The 21635-nt window shown below is 40.2% G+C and overlaps 3 protein-coding genes across 5 annotated transcripts; 1 reads left to right on the top strand and 2 right to left on the bottom strand.

Annotated features, from left to right (window-relative positions):
* Positions 1 to 5010: 5010 nt before the first annotated feature.
* On the bottom strand, positions 5011 to 8785 carry LOC122030105. Of its 3 annotated transcripts, none has more exons than XM_042589263.1 (5): positions 8484 to 8785; positions 6538 to 7119; positions 5724 to 6033; positions 5526 to 5603; positions 5011 to 5212 (listed from the first exon to the last, which is right to left on the bottom strand). In XM_042589263.1, exons 1-5 carry the CDS (start codon positions 8519 to 8521, stop codon positions 5159 to 5161), a joined length of 1062 nt encoding a protein of 353 aa, XP_042445197.1. In that variant the 5' UTR covers positions 8522 to 8785; the 3' UTR covers positions 5011 to 5158. The 3 variants fall into 3 exon arrangements, with proteins under 3 accessions (XP_042445197.1, XP_042445198.1, XP_042445196.1); XM_042589264.1 differs by having other exon boundaries at positions 5011 to 5209; XM_042589262.1 differs by having other exon boundaries at positions 5011 to 5215; positions 8484 to 8784.
* Positions 8786 to 9662: 877 nt separating this feature from the next.
* On the top strand, positions 9663 to 18423 carry LOC122030328 (probable inactive ATP-dependent zinc metalloprotease FTSHI 1, chloroplastic). The gene is made up of 15 exons (XM_042589535.1): positions 9663 to 10526; positions 10619 to 10703; positions 11588 to 12022; positions 12134 to 12187; positions 12279 to 12344; positions 13675 to 13770; positions 13843 to 13971; positions 14551 to 14603; positions 15181 to 15376; positions 15521 to 15635; positions 16125 to 16399; positions 16887 to 16970; positions 17061 to 17173; positions 17287 to 17536; positions 17627 to 18423. Exons 1-15 carry the CDS (start codon positions 9793 to 9795, stop codon positions 17822 to 17824), a joined length of 2883 nt encoding a protein of 960 aa, XP_042445469.1. The 5' UTR covers positions 9663 to 9792; the 3' UTR covers positions 17825 to 18423.
* Positions 18388 to 20117, bottom strand: LOC122030329 (aspartyl protease family protein 2-like). The gene has a single exon (XM_042589536.1). The coding sequence runs from the start codon at positions 20032 to 20034 to the stop codon at positions 18547 to 18549; it is 1488 nt and encodes a 495-aa protein (XP_042445470.1). The 5' UTR covers positions 20035 to 20117; the 3' UTR covers positions 18388 to 18546.
* Positions 20118 to 21635: the final 1518 nt, after the last annotated feature.

The raw sequence follows: 21635 nt of genomic DNA, 5'->3' as shown, positions 1-21635 counted from the left end.
AAATTTTATATTTTGAAATTTTTGTAGCTTTGGAAAATAATTTCAAATCCTTACATAACGTTTTTACTTTCACTTTATAAGATATTTTTAAAGATTTTCTTCAACTTCCTCAAGTAAGTTATTTTAACTTATTTTCTAAGTTGTTTTTCACACTTCCATGTAATCTTGAAAATTTTCTATTTTCAAAGTTTTTTTTGGTCGAGATACCCTTATAAAGGGTGTGGAAGACGCCTTCCATAGCCTTGAAGGCGCCTCTAACCTATTAAGTTTGATCCCAAACTCGTTGCTCCTTATCTGTGATTCTGTAGAAAGCATCTTCCATGGCACTGAAGGCGCCTTCCATAAACAGTGCGGAAGGTACTTTCTATAGCATAGAAGGCGTCTCAGGCACTGTTCATCCGAGACCTTTTGTGCTCTTTTTGTTCTGTAAAATGTGTTAGTCCAATAAATCAAATAATAACTTACAAGACAGTGTTAGCACAGTAATAATAAATAGTAATTATATCCTGTATCTCTGAGATCAGAATCTAGTAAATGTCTCAATTTAGATTTTCGAAATTGACCTAAATTGGACCAACACCTACTGTCCGTTCGAAAGGGGACGCATCCTCACTTAGTCACTCTTCTTTAGTGACTTACCTCTACTTACTAGGTGTAGAGTTACCTTTGGGTATCACACATCTGGACTTCAAGAATCGAACATCTCGACTTACCGGAATCGCACATCCGATCTTCACCCATCGGAAATCAGACATCCCAACATGTCAGAATCACACATCCAGTCTTCACCAATCGAGAATTACACATCCCAACCCTTATCAGAATCCCACATCTCGATTTCAGCCCATTGGGAATCGAACATCCTGACTGGAGTTAGTCAACCATGCACAATCGGTTGTAAGGTTAGATAATAATACATCTAACTTTAACTTATTTGTCATTCATCAAAACTCAGGTATGACCATTGGTGTTGACTGTACCAATAGCAAAGAGTTCAAATATGATATTCATTATTTATTTGGACTTCTCCAAATATATTTAAATGTTATAAAAAATCAATTAAACCTTATAAAATATTATCCATACATTATGTATGGTGGCAAAAGGCGACTACGCTCGCCCCTAGTGCCCCCGCCAACCCATCCTAGGACCAACACGGAGGAGATAAATTACGGGTATCTACTAGTCTTTAGAATAGTAACTGGCGCATAAGGGAGATTTGAACCCTAAACCTTAGGGTGACAATACCTCATGCGCTAGCCACTAGACCATCTTGAGTGGACTATTCATACATTATGTATGCATGTAAAGAAAGAAGAAAGAGAAGAGAGAAGAGGAAAAATAAGCGAGAAGTTGCATACATAGGAGAAAAAAATGAAAAAAGAGAGGAAAAAATGAAAGAGAACAAAAAGAAAGAAAAAGTCAGATTTATCAGGAGGATAAAATTGAAAGTACATTTGAAAAAGTAAATGTTTTTTCATAAATATAAAAGTATCATATAATGTTTGACCAATTCAGAAACTTAATTAGGTGTCATTTGATTAGGGGTGAGATTAATTAGGTTAATTTGATATTAATTTTATATAAATTTAATTAATTCAGTATTAATCAAATAATTAATCTGGTTAATTTGATTTTAATAAAATTTTAATTTAATTCAATTAGTCAATACCCTTATATTTGTTAAATTTTCGTTCAATTTAATTTAATTTAATTTATTTATTTATTTATTTATTTTATTATTTTTTTTTTTTGCTAATGACTGCCGGAATGAGCTCGCTAATTGATATTTGTACGGATTAAATCTCAGTGAGGTGAAGCTCTCTTTACTTCTACCGAATGTTCCAGCTATAAAGACATAGTGAAACTCAAAGAAGAAAGGTCATGTCACGTGCTTTCATTTATTAAGTTCGTCTAGAATCAATATAAATGCAATCAAATACAGGAGAGTTTATGTGCCGAAGGAACAGACAAAAAAAAAACAAACATACAGACCAAAATGCTACCTGCTCAGAGAAGGCATAGGGTTATTCCAAATTCAACCATATTTAGATGTTGATGATCAATCATACATTACCCATCATCAATGATGTTGATGATCTTAATTTATGAACAAATTGAGTGAATACGAAAGGAAATAGAAAAATTTAAACTTGACTGATAACCTCTCGTATAGTTTGCATCTCTGACTTTTACCTTTGAAATTATTAAGTGTTCCTAAAATTTTCACATTCTTAATATTATTTTTACTCGATGATGAGGAAGTAAAGTGAGGTACACTTACAAAATAATTTATTTATATTCTTTTTTCACTTTTTATTTAAAGGAAAATCATTTTCTTTTAAAAAATTCCTATTTACAACAGTCGGAGAGGAAGTTAATGTGGTTGATGCATATGATTTTTTGTTTTATGGTAGAAGGTGATTACGGTAATATGTTTATATGTCTATGAGAGCTGGTCTGTTGTTTATGTAAAAAGAGATAAATTATAAAATCAATTTATAATTAATTGTGAAGCGGCTAAGAAATGACAAGAGTTGTTCCCTAAGAATATACGCATGTCGAGGTCAGTTAACTTGTTGACTTTTTATTGAATACATATGGTGCACTAAATAGAAAAAAATTATTGAAATAAGCATGCGGAGATAAGTAAAGATCCACACGGTATACTCTTGATCTAGTTAATTGGGAAGCCACATGGCAAGGTCAAGTTTGATCAATACAGGACCGTATGACACATTTTAGGACTTGGTCAAAATAGCTTCCACGTGTCATATCAACAATAATCATCAATTGGTTGAGTCGAGCCGTTCGGCCATGTACCCGATTTCCTAAGTTGTCGATTCACTGATTTCCCGTCTGTTGTCTCCGGGTAGCTTCTGGAGTATGCAAACTGATCGTCGAGGCTAGTGTTCGACACTATCTCCGTAAATGATATTGCTCCGCTACGGTGCTTAACGGATTGTTGCAATTCGTTCCCAAGATACAACGACGACGAACGTCTCGGAATCGTAACACTCCGACTTCCGAGACCAGTGAACCTTTAATAGACTTCTTGGACTCTTGAATGCACAAGATGTGATGAATGCTTGAGGAAGAGAAGAGAAGATTGAGTGAGTATTCCATCATCTGGAGGGTTCTATTTATACTGAACGAAGAGGTTGAGTGTCCTTTAGGTGAGTGGATGTGTTCCTTGGGCTGGATCGATCTAGATCATCTATTCTGAAGGGTTGTAACCCTTCACCAAGCCCACTTCAATCTCATCCATCAGATCTGAGGAGTTGTGACCCTCAGATCCCGCCTATTGTCATCAGCCATCGGATCTGGATCCATTGATTCGATGCTTCAGATCAAGCCTCATCCCAGGCCGTCAGATCGTTACTCTTTGCGATCCAACGCTCTAGATCGCATCACAAGCGATCCATCATATCTATTTGATCAACGTTGATCAATGGTAGTCATCCATTCTCTAAGTCAACTGTCCAGTCATCTCCCTTTGCCCACGAGGATGCCACATAGGTACTGCCACGTCAGGTAAGAGCCTGACACATCACCCGAAGTGCAAAGTGCGCCTACAAAGCGCCCATTGCGCACGTGGCGGGTGGCGAGCTCACAGGTGCGAGCACCTGCTCGCCCTGGGCTAAGGGGTCACCTGTCCTTTTATTTTTTGTGTTAACTCCATTAACACATCTTCATTAATAAGTAGAGAATACACATCGAAAATTTCCGATGTGGGACTATTCTCCTATGCACTTTATTAATGAATAACAAATGTTATTTTGGGTTGACTTTAAACATTAATTTCTCATTCACCCTTAATCGGTTTTGAGCAAATTAATAGTCTAAATCTATCTACGCGAATCGTAGATTTCAATTTTGAAGTCAATTACGACTTTCAACAATTGATGGCTTCGTTCCTCTAAATCGTTTTGGTCCATTTAAGGCCCCAATATCCAACACCGTCTTGCCGACTCATTGAACCGTCGACCTCTGAACTTCCCGACCTCTTGAGAGAAGACGTTTAATAACATTAAAGGATACAATGGTTACAAACCCTTTAATGAGGTATTAAGGTGGTACTAATTATTTCTTCTCTCTCTACATAAGACAATGATAGGAAGGAGACTTTCTCTCTCTTCTTTCTAACTCCCTCAAACTCCACTTCTCGTATTTATCTTTTCCCTCTACATTATTGAAATACCATGCTGACTTAAATATCGTAGTGACTTTGTTGGAAACTTCCGACAAATCCTTTGATATTTTTTACTCGTCGTAGAAGTTGACACGCTAAGGAAAGGAATGTCATCATTCTGTATGTCAAGGTGAATTTCTACCGCTACGTTATCATGAAGAGATTTTTAGACCGAAACATAAGTCATTACGAAGAGACAATGCTAATTAAGAAAATGATGCTTAGATTTAGTGCTTGATTACTCAGATCTTCCAATCGAGCGACTTCTCTATGGTTGAAATAAGCATCCTCGGCACATGGCGGGGTAGCGGAATCCACTTAAGTCAACTTAATTTGATACACTTTGTCGCCTCTTTTCAAGGTCTAGTTCAAAACGAGAAGCCTCATTTTTATCGAGCCGACGCGTGACCTTTGGACACCAAGAAACTTGCAACGAACATGGGAAATTTTTAAAGTCAAAAAAGTTACTTTGATCCTTTGTTATCCATTGTGAAAGGATAAAATATAATAATTTAATGAATTCTTAGCCATCCACTGACTCATAAAGATATGACCTAAAGAGTCGATCCAACTTTACCAAAAAAAACCTAACTAAAAGAATCAATGATTTTTAGAATTGTATTTTTTTTTAAAAAATACGTAAATCTGAATTCTTTAACATAATCAATTAGTTTTGATAAAAATACTTAATAATTATGCTAAAAGTGTCTGAGCTCAAAATTTACATTCGGAATTCAAAGCAAACATTCGATAAAATGGAATGCATCCTTCCCTAGAACAAATCCAAAACAAAACATGTGAGAAAAAAGCCCAAGAAATAACAAATGCAACTTTTAAGCACAAGTCTTTTCCTCATTACCAGAAATTGAACAATTTGTAGAGCTAATCCTTTTTTCTAGAAGAAGAAAGAAAAATAAAAAAGAAAAATAAAAAAAAGGGAAAAATTAAATTGGCAGACATTTAACTTCACTCGGAGTCACTGTCCAGGCTCTCCATTCCCTTCAATCCTCTTCGCTTCTGCTGCTGCACAATCAAGGAACCCATAACAAACAAAGTTAAAATAATAATAATAATATTTATTATTATTATTATTAATGCAAAAAAAAGACATTTAACCGACAACACAGATTACGTCAATCACGGAAGAATAAGAGAAGAATAAAAGTCACACATACGTGGCCTCACGTGAAGGGCCCAACAAAGTCATACAAAAACATTAATAATCATAACAATAACAAAAATAAAAAAACATTTATTATGCACCAGTGAAAATGAAAATCATAAAGCTAGAAAAGGTAAACAATGAGACGGACGAAGTAAAACAGAATCATACCTTCTTCACGCATTTCTTCTCTCTTACTTCGTACCTTCCCCTCGTCAACTCCGAAAGCCACATCCCTGGGAAGCAATACTGGATTCCGACAACCGAAAAAAAAATAAAAAGGAGTTGAATTTTGAAACGAGAAACATTTGCAAGATGCAATTTTTTTTTTCTTTATGAATTGGAGCGGGGTTTATTAATTTCATATACCTGCAAGGTCCTGTCAATGTTCTTGGCCCTCTTCTTGGGGCGCTGGGGGAGCTTGGTGCCCTTCATGGCTAAGAAATCGTCCTCTTTCTCCTTCCTCGAGAGGCAGAGCTGGATCCTTGGCCACTCGAAGTGATCCAGATTGATTCTTTCCTTCGCCATGCTTGGCTTCGAATCGGATGCCAGCGGAAGCTGCTTCGGGTCCGGATCTGCCGCGTCGCTGCCGAAGGCGATGGGAGGCGATCTGAGAACCTTCTCTGGCGTGGATCGCTTCTCGGGTCGAGCTCGGCCTTCCGATCGCTCTTCGACGCTCCTGATCATGGCAAGGGAATGAGGGATGGAGGTGAGAGGTCAGTCGCTGAGACTTGGGAAAGGAAAAGGATGCAGTGGTGGGCAAACTCTTTGTACTAACGAAAATAAGGATGGCCTCGTATAAATACAACCACCTGCTAAAAGCTACACCTGTTGCTTAAACCCACCATGAGAGAAAATAAACACGGAACCAGCACCGAAACTACAGAAAATCTTACGAAGAAATGGGCAATTAACAAATCCGGATTGGGGGGAGGGAAGACCAGAAAAAAAAGAGAAGCGTAATACATGAATGAAACCGAGAGGGTCGAACAGATCTACACAAGAAGCATGGTGGAAATAAACACAAAGATAGGATCTTTATCCCAATTGGGCGAGGTGTATGATGATCCCTGATCCTTCTCGTCTATTCACCTTCTCTTTCAAAGAATGGTGAAAAAAGGTTGAGTATAGAGGGAAGGAGTTGATGTGAAGCAATACGGTAAACAGAGGAAGAAACTTGTACCTGTTGGCAAGAGACGCCCTCGACTCGCGGCCGGGATGGCATGGCCTCGTTCTGGTAGCGTAAGGCCCGCAGGGAGGAGGCAAGGCGAGGGCTGCGGCGGCCGCTGGGGCTGCCGATGACCTCCGTTGGAGCTTGACCACCTGCCTCGAGTGGGCCGGCGACTCGCTCCCTTCCGCTGCCGCCGGTGCTGCGACTGACGCCGCGCGGGCTTCTGTCCTCAGCCAGCGCGACCGCTTCCGGTGCCCCCACTGGAAGAGGACGTCGCCGTGGCTCGCCCCGTTGACCTGGTGGTTGCCGAGATCCTTCGTCGGAGCCGGGAGGGTAGAAGTGAGGGAGGAGGAAGGTATGCCGTAGGTGTGCACCGCCGCCTCCGAGGAGGAGACATTGAAGAAGGGCGGATCGCGGTTAGGGGACCGGTAGTCCGAGGCGGCGCTGGGTTTTCCCTTCAATGCTTTAACTTCCAACGGTGAGCAGCTTGGGAATCCGTTGTCCTCCACGGCGTCGTATTCCTCCGACGGTTTCAAGCCTGATTTTCTACCACTGCTGAGGACGACGATGTCTGGGCTGTTTAATCTCTGGAATCTGCCATGTCGAATGAAGTGGGAACAGATCAGGAATGACGATTAACACACAAAAAATCAACAAAAATCTCCAATATCCAAACAATAACTCGAAAGAACGAAACGTAAAAGCTAAAATTCTTCAGCCGAAGGGAAGAAAAAAAAAAGGATAGTGAAAAACACGACGACAATGATTTTTTGCTCAAACCAATCCGAGAATCAACCTCAAAAAGACTTGAATCTTACTATGCATCCATTTGGGACAACAAAGGATTACCGATCCGCAGTAATAGTTCGCAGGAAATGAAGTAGAAATCAAAACTTAAAAATGGGAAAGATACTCCTTTTGGTACAAAACGGAGGAGTAGGGATTCGATGGATCCGAAGCAGCCATCTAAGAACAAAACTGAAATGGAAGATCAGAAAATAGCCGGTAGCCACCTCCGGGAACTTTGACTCCATTCTTATCCAAAATTGGCTCTACAACCTCAGAATGATAGATGAGCAAAAAAAAATCACGGCAGACCTAAATGATCAACACAAGAAGCAACAACGCGTTAACAAAACTCAAAACCGCCGACTAGATGATTAGGTCGCCGATCAGCAAAAGATGCTTGATCATGTAATTGCAGATAGAAAGAACTCCAAACGATGAGGAAGAAAAAAAAGGAAAGTATACACAACAATGAAGAAGACGGATATTTCTACAATACGAGGAAAAATCACTTTGCATTATCTACAATATCTATCGCCATGAAGCCACAGAAGATGCGATCGCCATTTCCTCAATGGAAATACTCTTAACGAAAGAAACAAATAAAAACCTCCGATCTGAATATCTTCAAAACGACAACTCGCCTTGTAAAGAAATTTGGGTGTCAAACCATCAAAGCAAGGAATTGGAACCACAAGATGTCAAATAGAAAACCACAACATCCTTGAGAAAAACTACAACCGCCGGGTAGTCATGCTCCTCTTCGAGGAACAAAAGGACCAAAAACATAGGTAGAACAAAACACGCATTTCTCGAACAGAAAAAAAAATCGCAAATGAAGACATCATCGAGAATAAAAGCTACTGTTGCTCCAGGGAAGAAAAGCTCCGGAGTCGAGTCTTAGATTTCGAGAACGGCGAAAGCTAGCCTAAATCACCGCAATCCACTACCCTGATAGCCAAAAAAGGTATTTAGAAACATAAACAGAAAACAAACACCATCTACAGAACAACTTGGCGGTCGCATCCTCTTCAAAACACGATCTTTTCGAAACAAAAGGCACGAGAGACAAAAACTGCTCTCTGGCCACAAGGCCTCTGGAAAACACGCGCAAAAAACTCATGAATTGGAACCCATCAAAAGCATACAGAATAGGGAGGGATCTATGTAACCTCATCGTGTTGAACGGAAGAAGGATTTCAAGGTCCATTTCCCCCCATTCTTTGCAGTTCAATTCGTACAGCAGATCGTGTAGATTGCAGACTTTTCTTCGGCGAGACGCCCGATTCCTTCACTGATTCGTTATCCGGCGGACGAATTCTAGAAGCAAAGGCAAGCAATCAGATTGAGCCAGAGAGGGATAGTGCAGGTATTCAGTTTCGAGGGAGGAAGAGAGAGGAACGAGAGAGAGGAGAAGCCACAAGGGAGACGACGGGTTAACAATGGACTATAATAGTAGTTCCATCGAATTTGACGTCCCTAAAATACCCTTACTCGATGCACATCGATGGGCGTCGTTTCGTAGATTAATAAACAAAATGGGCTTAAATAAAAAAAATCCGAAAAGATTGAAAATTTATGCGACGCCGGATGCAATGCGGGTGAAGCGCCGAGTCATTTCCCGTGACCACAATTAACAACGCTTCGCATAGAACAAGCATATGCGACCGAAAGGATCCATCGTCCAATGTATCTTTTTCTCGCGCAGAGGCGAAAGGTTTTCCATGCTTTGAGATTCGCGTTAGGCCCTAGAAACAGCGACTTTTAGGGAATTTTCAAATATTTACGTGGCCCAACTTGGGCCCATTTGAGTACAGTGTCCTTATTTCGTTTCTATTATTTTTCGACCATTGTGGGCTGGGCTCTTCACGAGCTTAATGAGGATGCTTAGGCACGAATTTAAGAGATATTACCGTTCTTTTGAAGATTTTACTAGCTCTCTCTCTCTAGTGATTGCTGAATGGTCTTGGAGCTTTTACCTTAGAACAGCCATCATGGTCATCAATGAAACAGGCGATGGTGATTTTTGTCCTCATTTGACCAGTGTATTTAATGTGATATGATGGAAACGACTGATCACATTAATTTCACTACATCGCATGTTATCCAGATTGATAATGGATGTGTATTAGTAAGATCTGATCGACCCATCAGAAAATTTTACTTTTACTATTGAAAATATTTAACTTTGCACGTACTTGTTTTTTCTAAAGAGTGCTGTAACGAGTTCAATTCGAAGTCCTTTGGGAGTTGGTGACTAGGATTTTGAGTGCTGTAACGAGTTCAATTCGAAGTCCTTTGGGAGTTGGTGACTAGGATTTTGAGTGCTGTAACGAGTTCAATTCTAAGCTTAACACTTGTTTGTCTGGCGCCGCGCATCGCAATCTCGCGCAACCTAAACCCGGCCGCTTCGGATAGACCACCGCTCTGCGCTTCTCTTCTCCTCCGAAGCAATCGGAGGGCCTGTGGCGACTCTTCGAGATGCTCATTCTCAATCTTCCGCCAAGCGATGCCCTTCTCACCTGCAGGGTCTCCGCCAGATCACGCCGCCGCTCCGCCGCCGACCTCCACGGGTCTCCGCCTGCCTTTCTCCCTCTCCGACCACCCCATCCCTTCCACCTATGGGGGAAAACGGTCTATGGAGATTGGAATCGCCGTGAGACGGTGGTACTCCAGCAGATCAATGCCCGTCGAAATGGAGACGCCGGTGACAAGGAGGATGATTTCATTACTAAGGTTTTAAAAGAGAACCCTAGCCAGGTGGAGCCCAAATTTCTGGTCGGAGATCGGTTTGTTACGCTGAGGGAGAAGTACGTAGAGGCGAAGGGTTCGGATTCTGGATTAACTCAGCTTGTCAAACGACTGTTAGGGCAGTCTACGATTGGGAAGGAGGAGAGTGGGACCGGTGGTGGGAAGAAAGGCGAGGCAGAAAATCCGGTGTATCTCAAGGACCTTCTGAGGGAGTTCAAGGGTAAACTTTATGTTCCTGAAGAGGTGTTCAAGGAGAATTTATCCGAAGAGGAAGAGTTCGACAATAACATACAGGAGCTTCCGTGGATGAGTTTCGAGGATTTTCAGAAACACGTTAGTGCTGGAAAAGTAAAGTTGTTGACATCGAAGTCGATAATCGACGACTCTTCTGAATTCCAATACAGATATTTTGTTGTCCATTTGAAGGAGATTCCAGGTGACGAAAACATTCAAAAAACAAAATGGTAAGCGCAGTGTATTAATTCTTGTGTGTGTGTTTTCAACATTTTTGTGTACATTTTGAGAATTATATAGACCCTTTCTACTTGTTATTCAGGGTGATTAGGCTAAATTCAGATCAAGCACGGGTAGCATTGGAGGAATACAGAGGACCACAGTATGAAATTGAGAAACATACCACGGTTGTCTATCAATCTTCTATTCCTACTTTATGAAACAAATCAAACAAGTCTGGCTGCACGTACGCACACACACATGCACACACTTTTATCATTTGAAACAAAGTTCTGAGTTCATATGTCTGTAGATCCCATCTAAACCATAAATTATTTGTTTCTTAAACACAGTTCCGAATTTTTTTTTTCTTTATATCTCTTGTAGCTCCAGATGATTTGGATATAAAACATGAATTTCTAGGTAAGTTTTATTAGTATTCAATTCATACGGTGCTCCACATTACTATCAAAACACTTTTCTTTTTTATGAAACTATATAACTTTGCACCTTTTGTAGTTGAATCATGAGTTCAAATTACTCGGTCTTGTTTAGAAGATGAATGAAGAAGTGGATAACAACCCAAAATTGTTATTATTTTTATTTTTTTCAAGTAACTATCTCCTCCCATCCATTCGACACTCCTATGAAAATTTATTTTTCGGTGACACTAGTGGCTAAATATAAAAATATAAAATCAAATATGCTAACCAAATAGGAGCACCTAGATGCAGCTTCATTGGAGATAAAATGAGAGAATATGTTAAACTAATATGAAGATATTCAAAGATGACCATCAGTTTTATAGTTAACAAGTTGAATCAGTCTGAGTTGAAGGTGTGAGCAGAGAAAGAGACAAAAAAAAACTTCTCTAACACAAACAAAAATAATTTAAAAGTTCTGGAGATTATGTGTCTGTAAAATGTAGCCCTATATAAGGATAAGATCCATATAATGGGTTCCAGATAGTCGAGACTCAAATTCGTACAACAACAATGGTTACATATGCATAAATGTTTAACAGTATCTAGTTTCTTTACATGTTTTACTGACTATTAAATTCCATGCGCAGTCCTACATCAGCAAGTTACATGAATACCCACACCCTGTAGCATCTTCAATTACAAGCAGATTCTTGGTTGAACTTGGGATGATGACAGCAGTAATAGCTGCTGCTGCAGCTGTGATTGCAGGTTTTGCAGCATCTGCAGCTTTTGCTGTAACCAGTTTTCTGTATGCTGCTACTGCATATGTTGTATGGCCTCTATCTAAGCCTGTTGTGAAGTTTGTGCTGGGTATAATCTCCAGTATTGCAGAACGAATATGGGAAAATATTCTTGATTTGTTCACTGAAGGTGGATTTTTCTCCAGAATGTATGGATTCTACACTTATGGTGGTGTCTCTGCTAGCTTGCAAATGTTAAAACCCATCATGTTAGTTCTTGTTACAATGGTTCTCCTTGTCCGATTTACTCTGTCAAGAAGACCGAAGAATTATAGGAAATGGGTGATTACTTTGCTACTGCTTCTATACTGTTTTACTGCCATTTTGTTTTGAATGGTTCAATGTGATTCCTTGACCTGACCATCTCGTCTGTTATGGACATGCTTTGGACAGGATATATGGCAAGGGATTGAATTTGGACACTCCAAACCACAGGCACGAGTTGATGTAAGTTCATATGGGTGAATATGCTTTATTTTCCATTCACTGTTGCAATAAAGTAAAGACACACAGAATTGTTATCTCTTTCTGTCTTCAGGGTTCTACTGGAGTCAAATTCAGTGATGTGGCAGGGATAGATGATGCAGTAGAAGAACTGCAGGAGGTTAGTGTTTGTACCAATATGCACTAAGGAAAAGTCATTTGTCTCTTAGATATTTGCTATTGCCTATCTTCATAAGCCATGTGAAATTTTTATAGCATCTCATATTTTAGAAGAAATGTTGATTAAATCTAATGCTGCTTCATTTAACATAAGTATTTAGGATGAATAAACTATTTAGTAGGCTAAATTTTGCCATTAGTATTTAGATGTCTTGGGTAATGTCTTAATATTCAACAAACGTTTTGTGATAATATTAAATGGTTCAACATTTACAATATGAAACTGAAGCTTAGCATTTGTGATAGTGCTTTTGGAGAATTTCTGAGCTTGGTTTTTGACTGCAGAATTTAAATTGCTTGTTAAACACAAATACAATAGTCTTGGAGTTTAGAGCTTAGCTCATTGGACTTAGTTCATTGCTTGTTAAAATAATGTCTATTGGACTTGTAAGGAGTAATTTAGAGTTGAGCTTAATTCATATTTGGTTAGGTTACCTTAGCTGTGCAAATTAAATTGATTTCTAGGGAGTATATATATCGATCCAAAACATCTCACAAAAGTCATTGCTGCCTCACGATGTACCCTATCTTGAAATACCTTGTTTTGTGTTAGCATCATCATGAAAGCTTTAGGGAGATGTTTTTAGGTTTTGAATTGTTCCATGGGTCAGTTGATGGAAAAATGAAACTTTTTGCATGTTAACAGGGAATGGAATTGCAATCCTTGCACAAGCTACCTTAACTTAGGCTTGAGCATTTTGGGTTATTATAGAGCTTCCACTTCTCTCATTTGGGTTGCTTGTAAAAATTTAGTATCCGCACAAGCCTAGCCCTAGGCATTGTTAAAATGCTCCAACCAAAAAGCATTACATTTGGTGGTGCAGTTCCCATTGGATTCAATTAAGTACCAGTGCAGGCCTTGCCATAGGCATTGTTAGGTGCTCCAATCAAAAAGAGTTGTTTGTGGTGGTGCAGCTCCCGTTGGATTGGACCTCATGTGTCATCTGAATAGGAGTGAGAGTGGAGAACGAGTTACAATTTGGTCCTTATGGGAATGCCAACCCTTTAATGTGTTCTGGGGGAGGGGATTATGATTGGTGAACTATAATTTACTTTGGTTTAAGCATTTTGGGCCCTGGTCAAACCTTTTTTATGAATTACTCATGTTTCTCGTCTGGATGGATTTATATTCAGACTGAACATGTTTTTTGATATTATTTTCCTTGAAAGTTATTTACCAAGTTCTGTCTATGAAAACCAATTCGAGTTTCAGTATGCTACTTTTTGTTATGCAACAAGTTAGTTTTTCTAACTTTGATAACTTTGTTTAGCTTGTGAGATATTTGAAGAATCCAGAACTATTTGATAAGATGGGGATTAAACCTCCCCATGGGGTGCTTTTGGAGGGCCCCCCTGGCTGTGGAAAGGTTTGTCACTCTTACAATTTGTTAATTTATTAATGAATTTACAAATCTGATCCACCTTGTACTGCTTCTTAGACTCTTGTTGCAAAGGCAATTGCTGGTGAAGCTGGTGTACCATTTTATCAAATGGCTGGTTCTGAGTTTGTTGAAGTTCTGGTTGGTGTTGGTTCTGCTCGTATAAGGGACCTTTTTAAGAGAGCTAAGGTATTGATGTCTTTACTTGTTAAACAGTGACTTACATTAAAGACCTATTGACATTAACATGTGAAGTTTTATGAAGGCATTAACAGGTCAATGCCTTCAGCATGAACTATCTTTCAAACTTGTGTACTCACTCACTTCCATGTCTTCAACTTTTCTGAACCTATTTACAGTTGGAAATTACAGTAGTGTCGTTGGCTTAGTCATGGCTAGGAAATGCTAATTTGTTGTCAGAAGTTGCATCACGAATCTAAGAATTACAAATAACAGCAATCCTAACAGTATCAATTCAGAACAAATGCATATAGCAAATTGTGTAAGCTTGAGTTAGATAATGATGAATCTATGTATGACTTGTGTACTTTGATGGTTAGTGAATTACTAAGATTCTGCTACGCAATCCAAACAAATCTATGGTTATCTCTTCGTTCTTTCTGCTCTATAAAGCAACAGTTGTCTTCTTGATTGTCTTGGGAGTGGTTGGACCACATGTGGTCAAAAAGTTTTGGGAGAAACTCTCATGTGTAAAAGTGTTATGTTCATGGTGGCAGTCAAATTTGATCTGATAATTTGTGAATCCAGGTAAACAGACCAGCAGTTGTATTTGTTGATGAGATTGACGCATTGGGAACTAGGTAATGTGATTCTCTTCTGAGATCAATTTACTGAAATGTTGTCATGATTTTATTTCTCCATCTAGTTTTCTTTCAATTTATCACCATATCCTTTCTTAATTGTTATTATGAACTATACATAAGTTACAAAATTGTTGTTTCATCCCCCTATAGAACCTACTTGTTTCACTTCTGCAGTTGGTAGTCTTGCTGTTATAATTTCATTGTTCCTTCGAGTCTATCTTGATGTTACAGTTTACTAAGAATGGTGTTGCTAAGAATCACATGCTGCTTTATTGTAAAATGAGTGAAATGTGCAAATTTTATAGTGATATGGGAGTAATGATGCCTTCTGCTCAGCCATGTTTTTGTATCAATGTTCTTGCCCTTATATTGAGGGTATGTAGTACAAATTTAGACATTGATTATATTATTCAGTGAACCATTCAAGTGAAGTATGGCCTAGCACGTTATATGCAAAATTGCAAACTGAGAGATGGACAGATTAGCATTTACCTGAGTAGGAAAAGTTGTACTAATCTGACTTTTAAAATTACATTTGGCATAAATGGGGCCTTATGACTTCTTGTTGTTGCAGGCGCCAAGGAATTTACAAGAAAACTACCAACCACCTTTACAATGCGGCAACTCAAGAGAGAGAGACTACACTTAACCAACTACTGATAGAGCTTGATGGTTTTGATACCGGAAAAGGTGTGATTTTTATAGGTGCTACAAATCGTAGGGATCTATTAGATCCTGCACTTCTTCGACCTGGTCGCTTTGACCGCAAGGTTTTCTTTCTAGCCGAATGAATGTAGTTTGCTGTCTTTGATCTTTCACTGATCATCCACCCATCTTGATTTGTTTTAAAGAAATATTTTAAGTCTATGCTCATTTAGCTATCACTTATGTTTGTTGTTTCCTTCTCCTTTTAGATAAGAATTCGTCCTCCTGGGGCAAAGGGACGACTTGATATCTTGAGGGTTCATGCTCGTAAAGTTAAAATGTCACCAACTGTTGATTTGTCAACATATGCTAAAAATTTGCCTGGTATGACCCTCTGAATTTTTTTTTCTATTTTCAATTTTGCCTTTTCCAATGAATAGTTAGTTATCATGTTGAATGAAAAATCATAATTTCACGAATGAAAAGATCAATGAAACATGCATGTGGATACACATCAATGACAATATTAAGACAATAAGGCAATTAGTAAAATGCATTGAATGTGATGCAGTAATCTAGTCCTGTAAAAGCATTGAGAGCTTCAGAATGAAATATAGATCCATCTTTATGATCATGTCATGTATTGGACAGTGAAATCACTTAATTTTTTATTAAAAGAGAAAATTTCAACAGTGTACAAGGAATAGCCTAGATAATGAGGTTTAATCCAGTTTTGTCTGTTTCAACAACACTTTATTAAGGAATGCAACTAATGCTTTGCAATGGGATGGCTTAAGGCACTTCTTGTTCGATTTTTCATTATTATTACCGTTTCTACAACTTAAAATTGAGTCCAAATCAAAATGTTTATAGGATGGTCAGGAGCTAAGCTAGCGCAGTTGGTGCAAGATGCTGCCCTGGTATCAGTCAGGAATGGACATGAATTTATCCTTCAGTCCGACATGGATGATGCAGTTGATCGGTTGACAATAGGACCTAAGCGCTCAGGAATTGACTTGGGTCATCAAGGGCAATGTCGAAGGGCTGTTACCGAGGTTGGAGTTGCTTTAACTTCACATTTACTGAGGCGGTATGAAAATGCCAATGTTGAATTATGCGATAGGATTTCAATAATTCCTCGGGGCCAGGTGCTTCTTCCTATTGCTACTTTCTATCTTATAAATATTTATTTTACTGCATGCATTTAGAGGGTATTTGGTTGTGTTTAATTATGGCCGCAAGTAGCACTTGCAGAAAAATAAATGCAATTACTATTTGATATGATATCGTTAAAGTATTTTAAGATGCATGTATAAACTTTAAAAATATCAGACATTTTCACTTTTGGTATCTTTACACTATCTAATTTCAAAATAAAATATATAATGTCTAGCTAGACAATCTCCTGGTTGGCTGTATATTTGGAATTTGTTGCATCATCATTTTTATAGAACATTTTTTTAAAACATTCACTTACATTTTTATAGATGTATTTGCACCTTGTAAACAATTTGCATAACCAAATGTTCTGGACTGATATTTGCCGGCAAACAAACATCCCCTAGTTAATGTACTTCATGAATCATGATCTTATGGAATAATCGCGCAAGTTAACTTTTTGAATTATACTTGCAGAGTCTTTCTCAAATTGTATTTAATCATCTTGATGATGAAGCATACGTGTTTGAAAGAAGGCCCCAGTTACTGCATCGGCTGCAGGTTAGTAATAAATTAGATAGCTATAATGTTTATTTATTTCTCAGTTGATCTATTTAAGTTCTTCCTTTTGCTTGCCTCCCTTGATAAAAGGTATTCCTGGGGGGAAGAGTAGCAGAAGAGATTATATATGGACGAGACACTTCGAAAGCTTCCTTGAAGTACCTTCAAGACGCCACCTACCTTGCTCGGAAAATTCTAACTATGTAAATCTACTGTGTTAGAATATATACATTATCTTTCGGCCAAAAAATAGAATTTAGATTATCTTACTCTGAATCCATTGTAATCCATCGCTTTACTTTTGTTGCCATAACAGTTGGAATTTGGAAAATCCTATGACCATACATGGAGAGCCAAGTCCTTGGCGAAAGAAACCCAAGTTTGTAGGTCCGCGCTTGGATTTTGAAGGCTCACTGTACAAGCATTACGGACTCATTGAACCTCCAATCAATTTGGATTTGGATGACAATGTTGCCCAGAGAACAGAAGAAATATTATGTGACTTGTATGAACAGACTTATTCCATGTTGAGGAGACATTCTGCGGCTCTCGTGAAAACAGTGAAGGTAGAATTTTTTGTTTTCCTTCCAATTTTAACCATCTGTTTCAGGTTCTTTCAGTTAATAAAATTTTCCTTATTGTTTATTATCATGAAGGTTCTTTTGGATAACAAGGAAATCAGGGGAAATCAAATTGAGTTTATCCTTGATAGTTACCCTATAGAGACTCCGGTGAAGGTCGTCCTGGCGGAGAATAATCCAGGGAGCCTGCCATTCTTCGAGGAACATGGAGACAACATGGCACTGCCTCCTGAACTGCTTCAAGTTGAGGAAGCTGAAGCAGCAGTGCAGTAAGCCATCGCATGTGTAGCTTTGTTTCAATTCCATAGCACATATGAAACATCATGGCGTCTAGATATTTTATCAGCCAGAGTTGACGTGCACAGACATTCACCTGGAACATCTGCTGGCCCTTCATTTAAACAGGAATTTTGCTTTAGTTCTGTGACCACCTCGAGGCATCAATCAAATGTAGTTTATTTGTCGAACCATATTGGATTGAGCAGGGGTTGCGAGGAACCCAAAATCTGATGTAAAATGCTATAGAGTTTAGTTCCCAAAGTACAAGCAGCAGAGGCAGCTAAACCAGAGCACCGTTGCATTAACGCGAGAAAAACAGCAAAGAGACAAGTGTGTGGAAGCGGAAGCATGCTTGAGGCACTCGGACAAGCCACAGCACTGCGTAGAATGGCTTCTGGTAAAGCACGGGGTAGACGATGGTAGGTCGAATAGGCCTCCCCATGTGCGCACTGTACTCTGCTGCAGGCTGCAGCTTCCTTTTACTTTCCCTTTTATCGATACACCGTCGTCTACATTTATTTGTGGCTTTTGTTTTTGTTATCATCTGAAACATCCAATTGCTCGTAATAATGATTTTTCGCATTAAGTAACCATTTTGTCTTCATATCATTACACATTAGTGCACCGGGCAAACCCTGAATTGGATTAAAAAAAAAAAAAGAGTAGCTTCAGTATCTGCTCCAAGCTCCGTGGTCTACTTCAGCATCCGGCCGCCGTCAACATCCTCGCGGCATGAGACCAACCCTTGACTTTTCCCTGTCGAACACCACCCGGTACCCTTGCTGCTGGATGTTGCCGATGATGGACACACCGCTGTCGGTCCCGGCAAACGCGAAGCAGAACGTAGCGCCGGTGTCGACTGGGATAAGGTAATTCTCTGCGGGCAGCGATACAGCCGAACCACCGGCCAGGTGCAACACCACAGTCGGCACCTTCACTTCCGTCCGTCCAGAGAGGTTATAGCAAGTGTCGAAGAGCGAGAAACCACCCGGCGACGCCTTTAGCCCTGTCGTCCCGGCCTTGAAGGCGTCGCGCAGCGCCTCGTACGCCGGTCGCGCTAGCCGCGTCACCGATGTTCCCGAGTCCACGATTACGCCCCCCCTCCCAGTTGATGGATCTAATCGGAGGTCGGACGTCAGGACTCCGGGCACGCGCGCTCCACCAACGCTCACTCCCGTGAGCTCGATGTAGTAGAAAGTGTCCACCTTGGGATTCCGCAGCATGGGAGTGTAAGCCACTCGCGAGGAGGCTCTGGGCACAGCGGATTTTCCGAACACCACCGTGGAGGACCGGTTCGTAGCCCCGGCGGAGGTGCGATCTACCAGGCAGTAGGAAAACATGCGGCCGAACCTTCGGCCGATCTGGGACGGAAAAGATAGACTTCCCTGGCCAAGGCCGAGGAGACCCGCAGCGGCGACGAAGAGGCCCTCGTCGTCGTGGCCACATCCAAGAGCGACGCGCGGTACGCGGAAACTTCGCCGGAAAGTAAGCGTCTCGGTCGAGTACTCGCCCGTGGTGACGGACCCGTCGCCGTACGAGACCTGATACTGGCAGCTCCGGCGACGGGTGTTACACCCGGCAGCATCCAAGCGGCGGCACAGCGGGGCGCCGCAGGGAACGGCGGCGTAAGTGCGGGATCTTCGAGGGTCGAAGATCGGGTCAGATTGGGAGTAGCAGCGCCGGCACGGGGCGCACTGAAGCCAGACGATGTCGCTGCCGGTGTCGAGCACCATGTAGGCGTACCTCGGCGGCGTCCCGATCCCAATCCTGGCGAAGTACTCGCCGCTGCCTTGCGCGAGGCCGGACACAACCTTACTGCTGAACCCTTTCCGGCCAGTGACGTTCCTCGGAGGCGGAGCAGCCGCCTCCGCGAGCATCTGGCGGACGGATTCCACCCGCGCGTCGTCGCGATCGAGGCGGAGTAGGAAGATCTGCTCGGGGGAGGCGGTCTCAGCAAGGAGAGAGTCGCGGTGGGAGAGATCGAAGTGGAGAGAGGAGAGGGAGAGAGTCGCTTCCGCCTGGTAGCCCGCCGCAGTGGCTAGGCTTTGGGTCTCGTCCTCTTCTGGTAGGAGAGCTTCAGGACTTCTGAGAAGGGTAACGAGGAGGGTTCGAAGCTGCAGAGGCTTCGAACGTCCATTAATGCGCACAACGAGGAGGAGGAGGAACAGCGAGAAGAGGAGGGGAAGAAACGGAGTGTCCGCCATGGATGAGTGAATGAGCTCCACGCTACTGCCGTATAAAAGAAGGGACAAGGAGAGACAGAGGGGCAATCTACTGCGTTAATGGACGGTGGTTGTTTTGTGAGTTGCGGTGAGCCTGAATTAATACTTTTTAACCCATCAATTCATGTTTTTTTACCGTATGAGATTTTAAATCATATATTATTATTATTATTATTATTATTATCTTTCTATAATATTTTATTTGTTTCTTTTTAAAAATTTTATTTGGTGTCAAGAAAAACAAGTCGAGGTAAAAACCGGCAGTAGAGCTGAAAAGGAAACACAATGTGACGGTTGCATTTAATTTGGGAGTAGAAACATGTGGGGGACTCCTAATTCGAGGAGGAAATTTTAGAATTATTTTTCTCCTGATTTTTCGAGATATTTTATTTTACCATTAAGATTTATTTGTTTTTTTAAGTGTCTTAACAAATTTTAAACGTTAATATTATTATCTTATTTAATAAAAAAGATATACCAAATAGATAAATTATAAAATTAGTAATTTTATTTATATAAATTCTATTTATCTACAAAACGACCGTTATATATAAATCAATTGGACCGGAAAAAGAGATTTAATTGTTTGATATGTGCAATGAAATTGTTAGTGGAGCACCAGTTGTTGAGTACTCACCAATCGTATATCGACGCATGCTGTGAATATATCTTCACAACCAATTATTGCGCACCGAACGCCTGGGTTTGTTGGGGTAGAATTCGGACAAGTGTGTCCGAAACAAGTACTAACCACGTGCAATGGCAGCGGAGGTCAGATGATACTCCAGCACTAACGAGACCAATTAACTACTTGTCGGTTCTCAGATTATAACTCAAAATATGGAAATAAAACTTTATTAATTTTAGTCTATAACCACATTTATATTCCAAATGATCCTGATAATTTCAAACGCAAGCGAAATGTTTTTCTTCGTACAGCTCAAAATCAAATTAATCGTCGTGTTGCATTTACTTTGCCTGTGATAATTCAATCATCCATGTGCTCGCTGATGCAGTTAATAAATGGTAAGAAGCTCGTTTAGAATGATTCGTGTTACAGCAGCGGAATGTCAGTCGATTGAATACACACACATGCATTAATAAAGCCCCACTCGAATAAATTTCCATTAAGATCGAGTTTATATGTTTATTTTTTTATCCAAAAAAAAGGTATTTTGGTGTCAAAATGAGGACGAAAAATCACTTTCTTCTTGTATCCTCATCTTCTTGTCACTATCGTCGTCCCTGTCTTGATACCTATCCTATCCTATCCTCCGTTTGCTAGATCGGAACTCCAACAACCGGAGAATCAAATTTTGGCCGGAGACAACAGTCGTGAGTAGTAAGCTATGAAGCCACTGGAGTGGATGATAAAGATGTTATAAGAGATGCGTTTGACCATCCTAGTTCTATTACTACATGGTAAAATGACATTAGTTTAGGGACTTTTAAGATATATTTTGACAATTTTAAAAAGGACAAAATTAAAAAAAAAAAATCCAAAATATCGATGGCCCGCCAAATGCTTGCACTGCAATTCTCCCCAAAAGACAAAAAGTAAGAAAGGATTCTTGAAGGTGGCA

The sequence above is a fragment of the Zingiber officinale genome, chromosome 10B, assembly GCF_018446385.1.
Source record: "Zingiber officinale cultivar Zhangliang chromosome 10B, Zo_v1.1, whole genome shotgun sequence".
NCBI classification, from domain to species: domain Eukaryota; kingdom Viridiplantae; phylum Streptophyta; class Magnoliopsida; order Zingiberales; family Zingiberaceae; genus Zingiber; species Zingiber officinale.
This window is presented reverse-complemented; position numbering and strand designations above follow the sequence as displayed.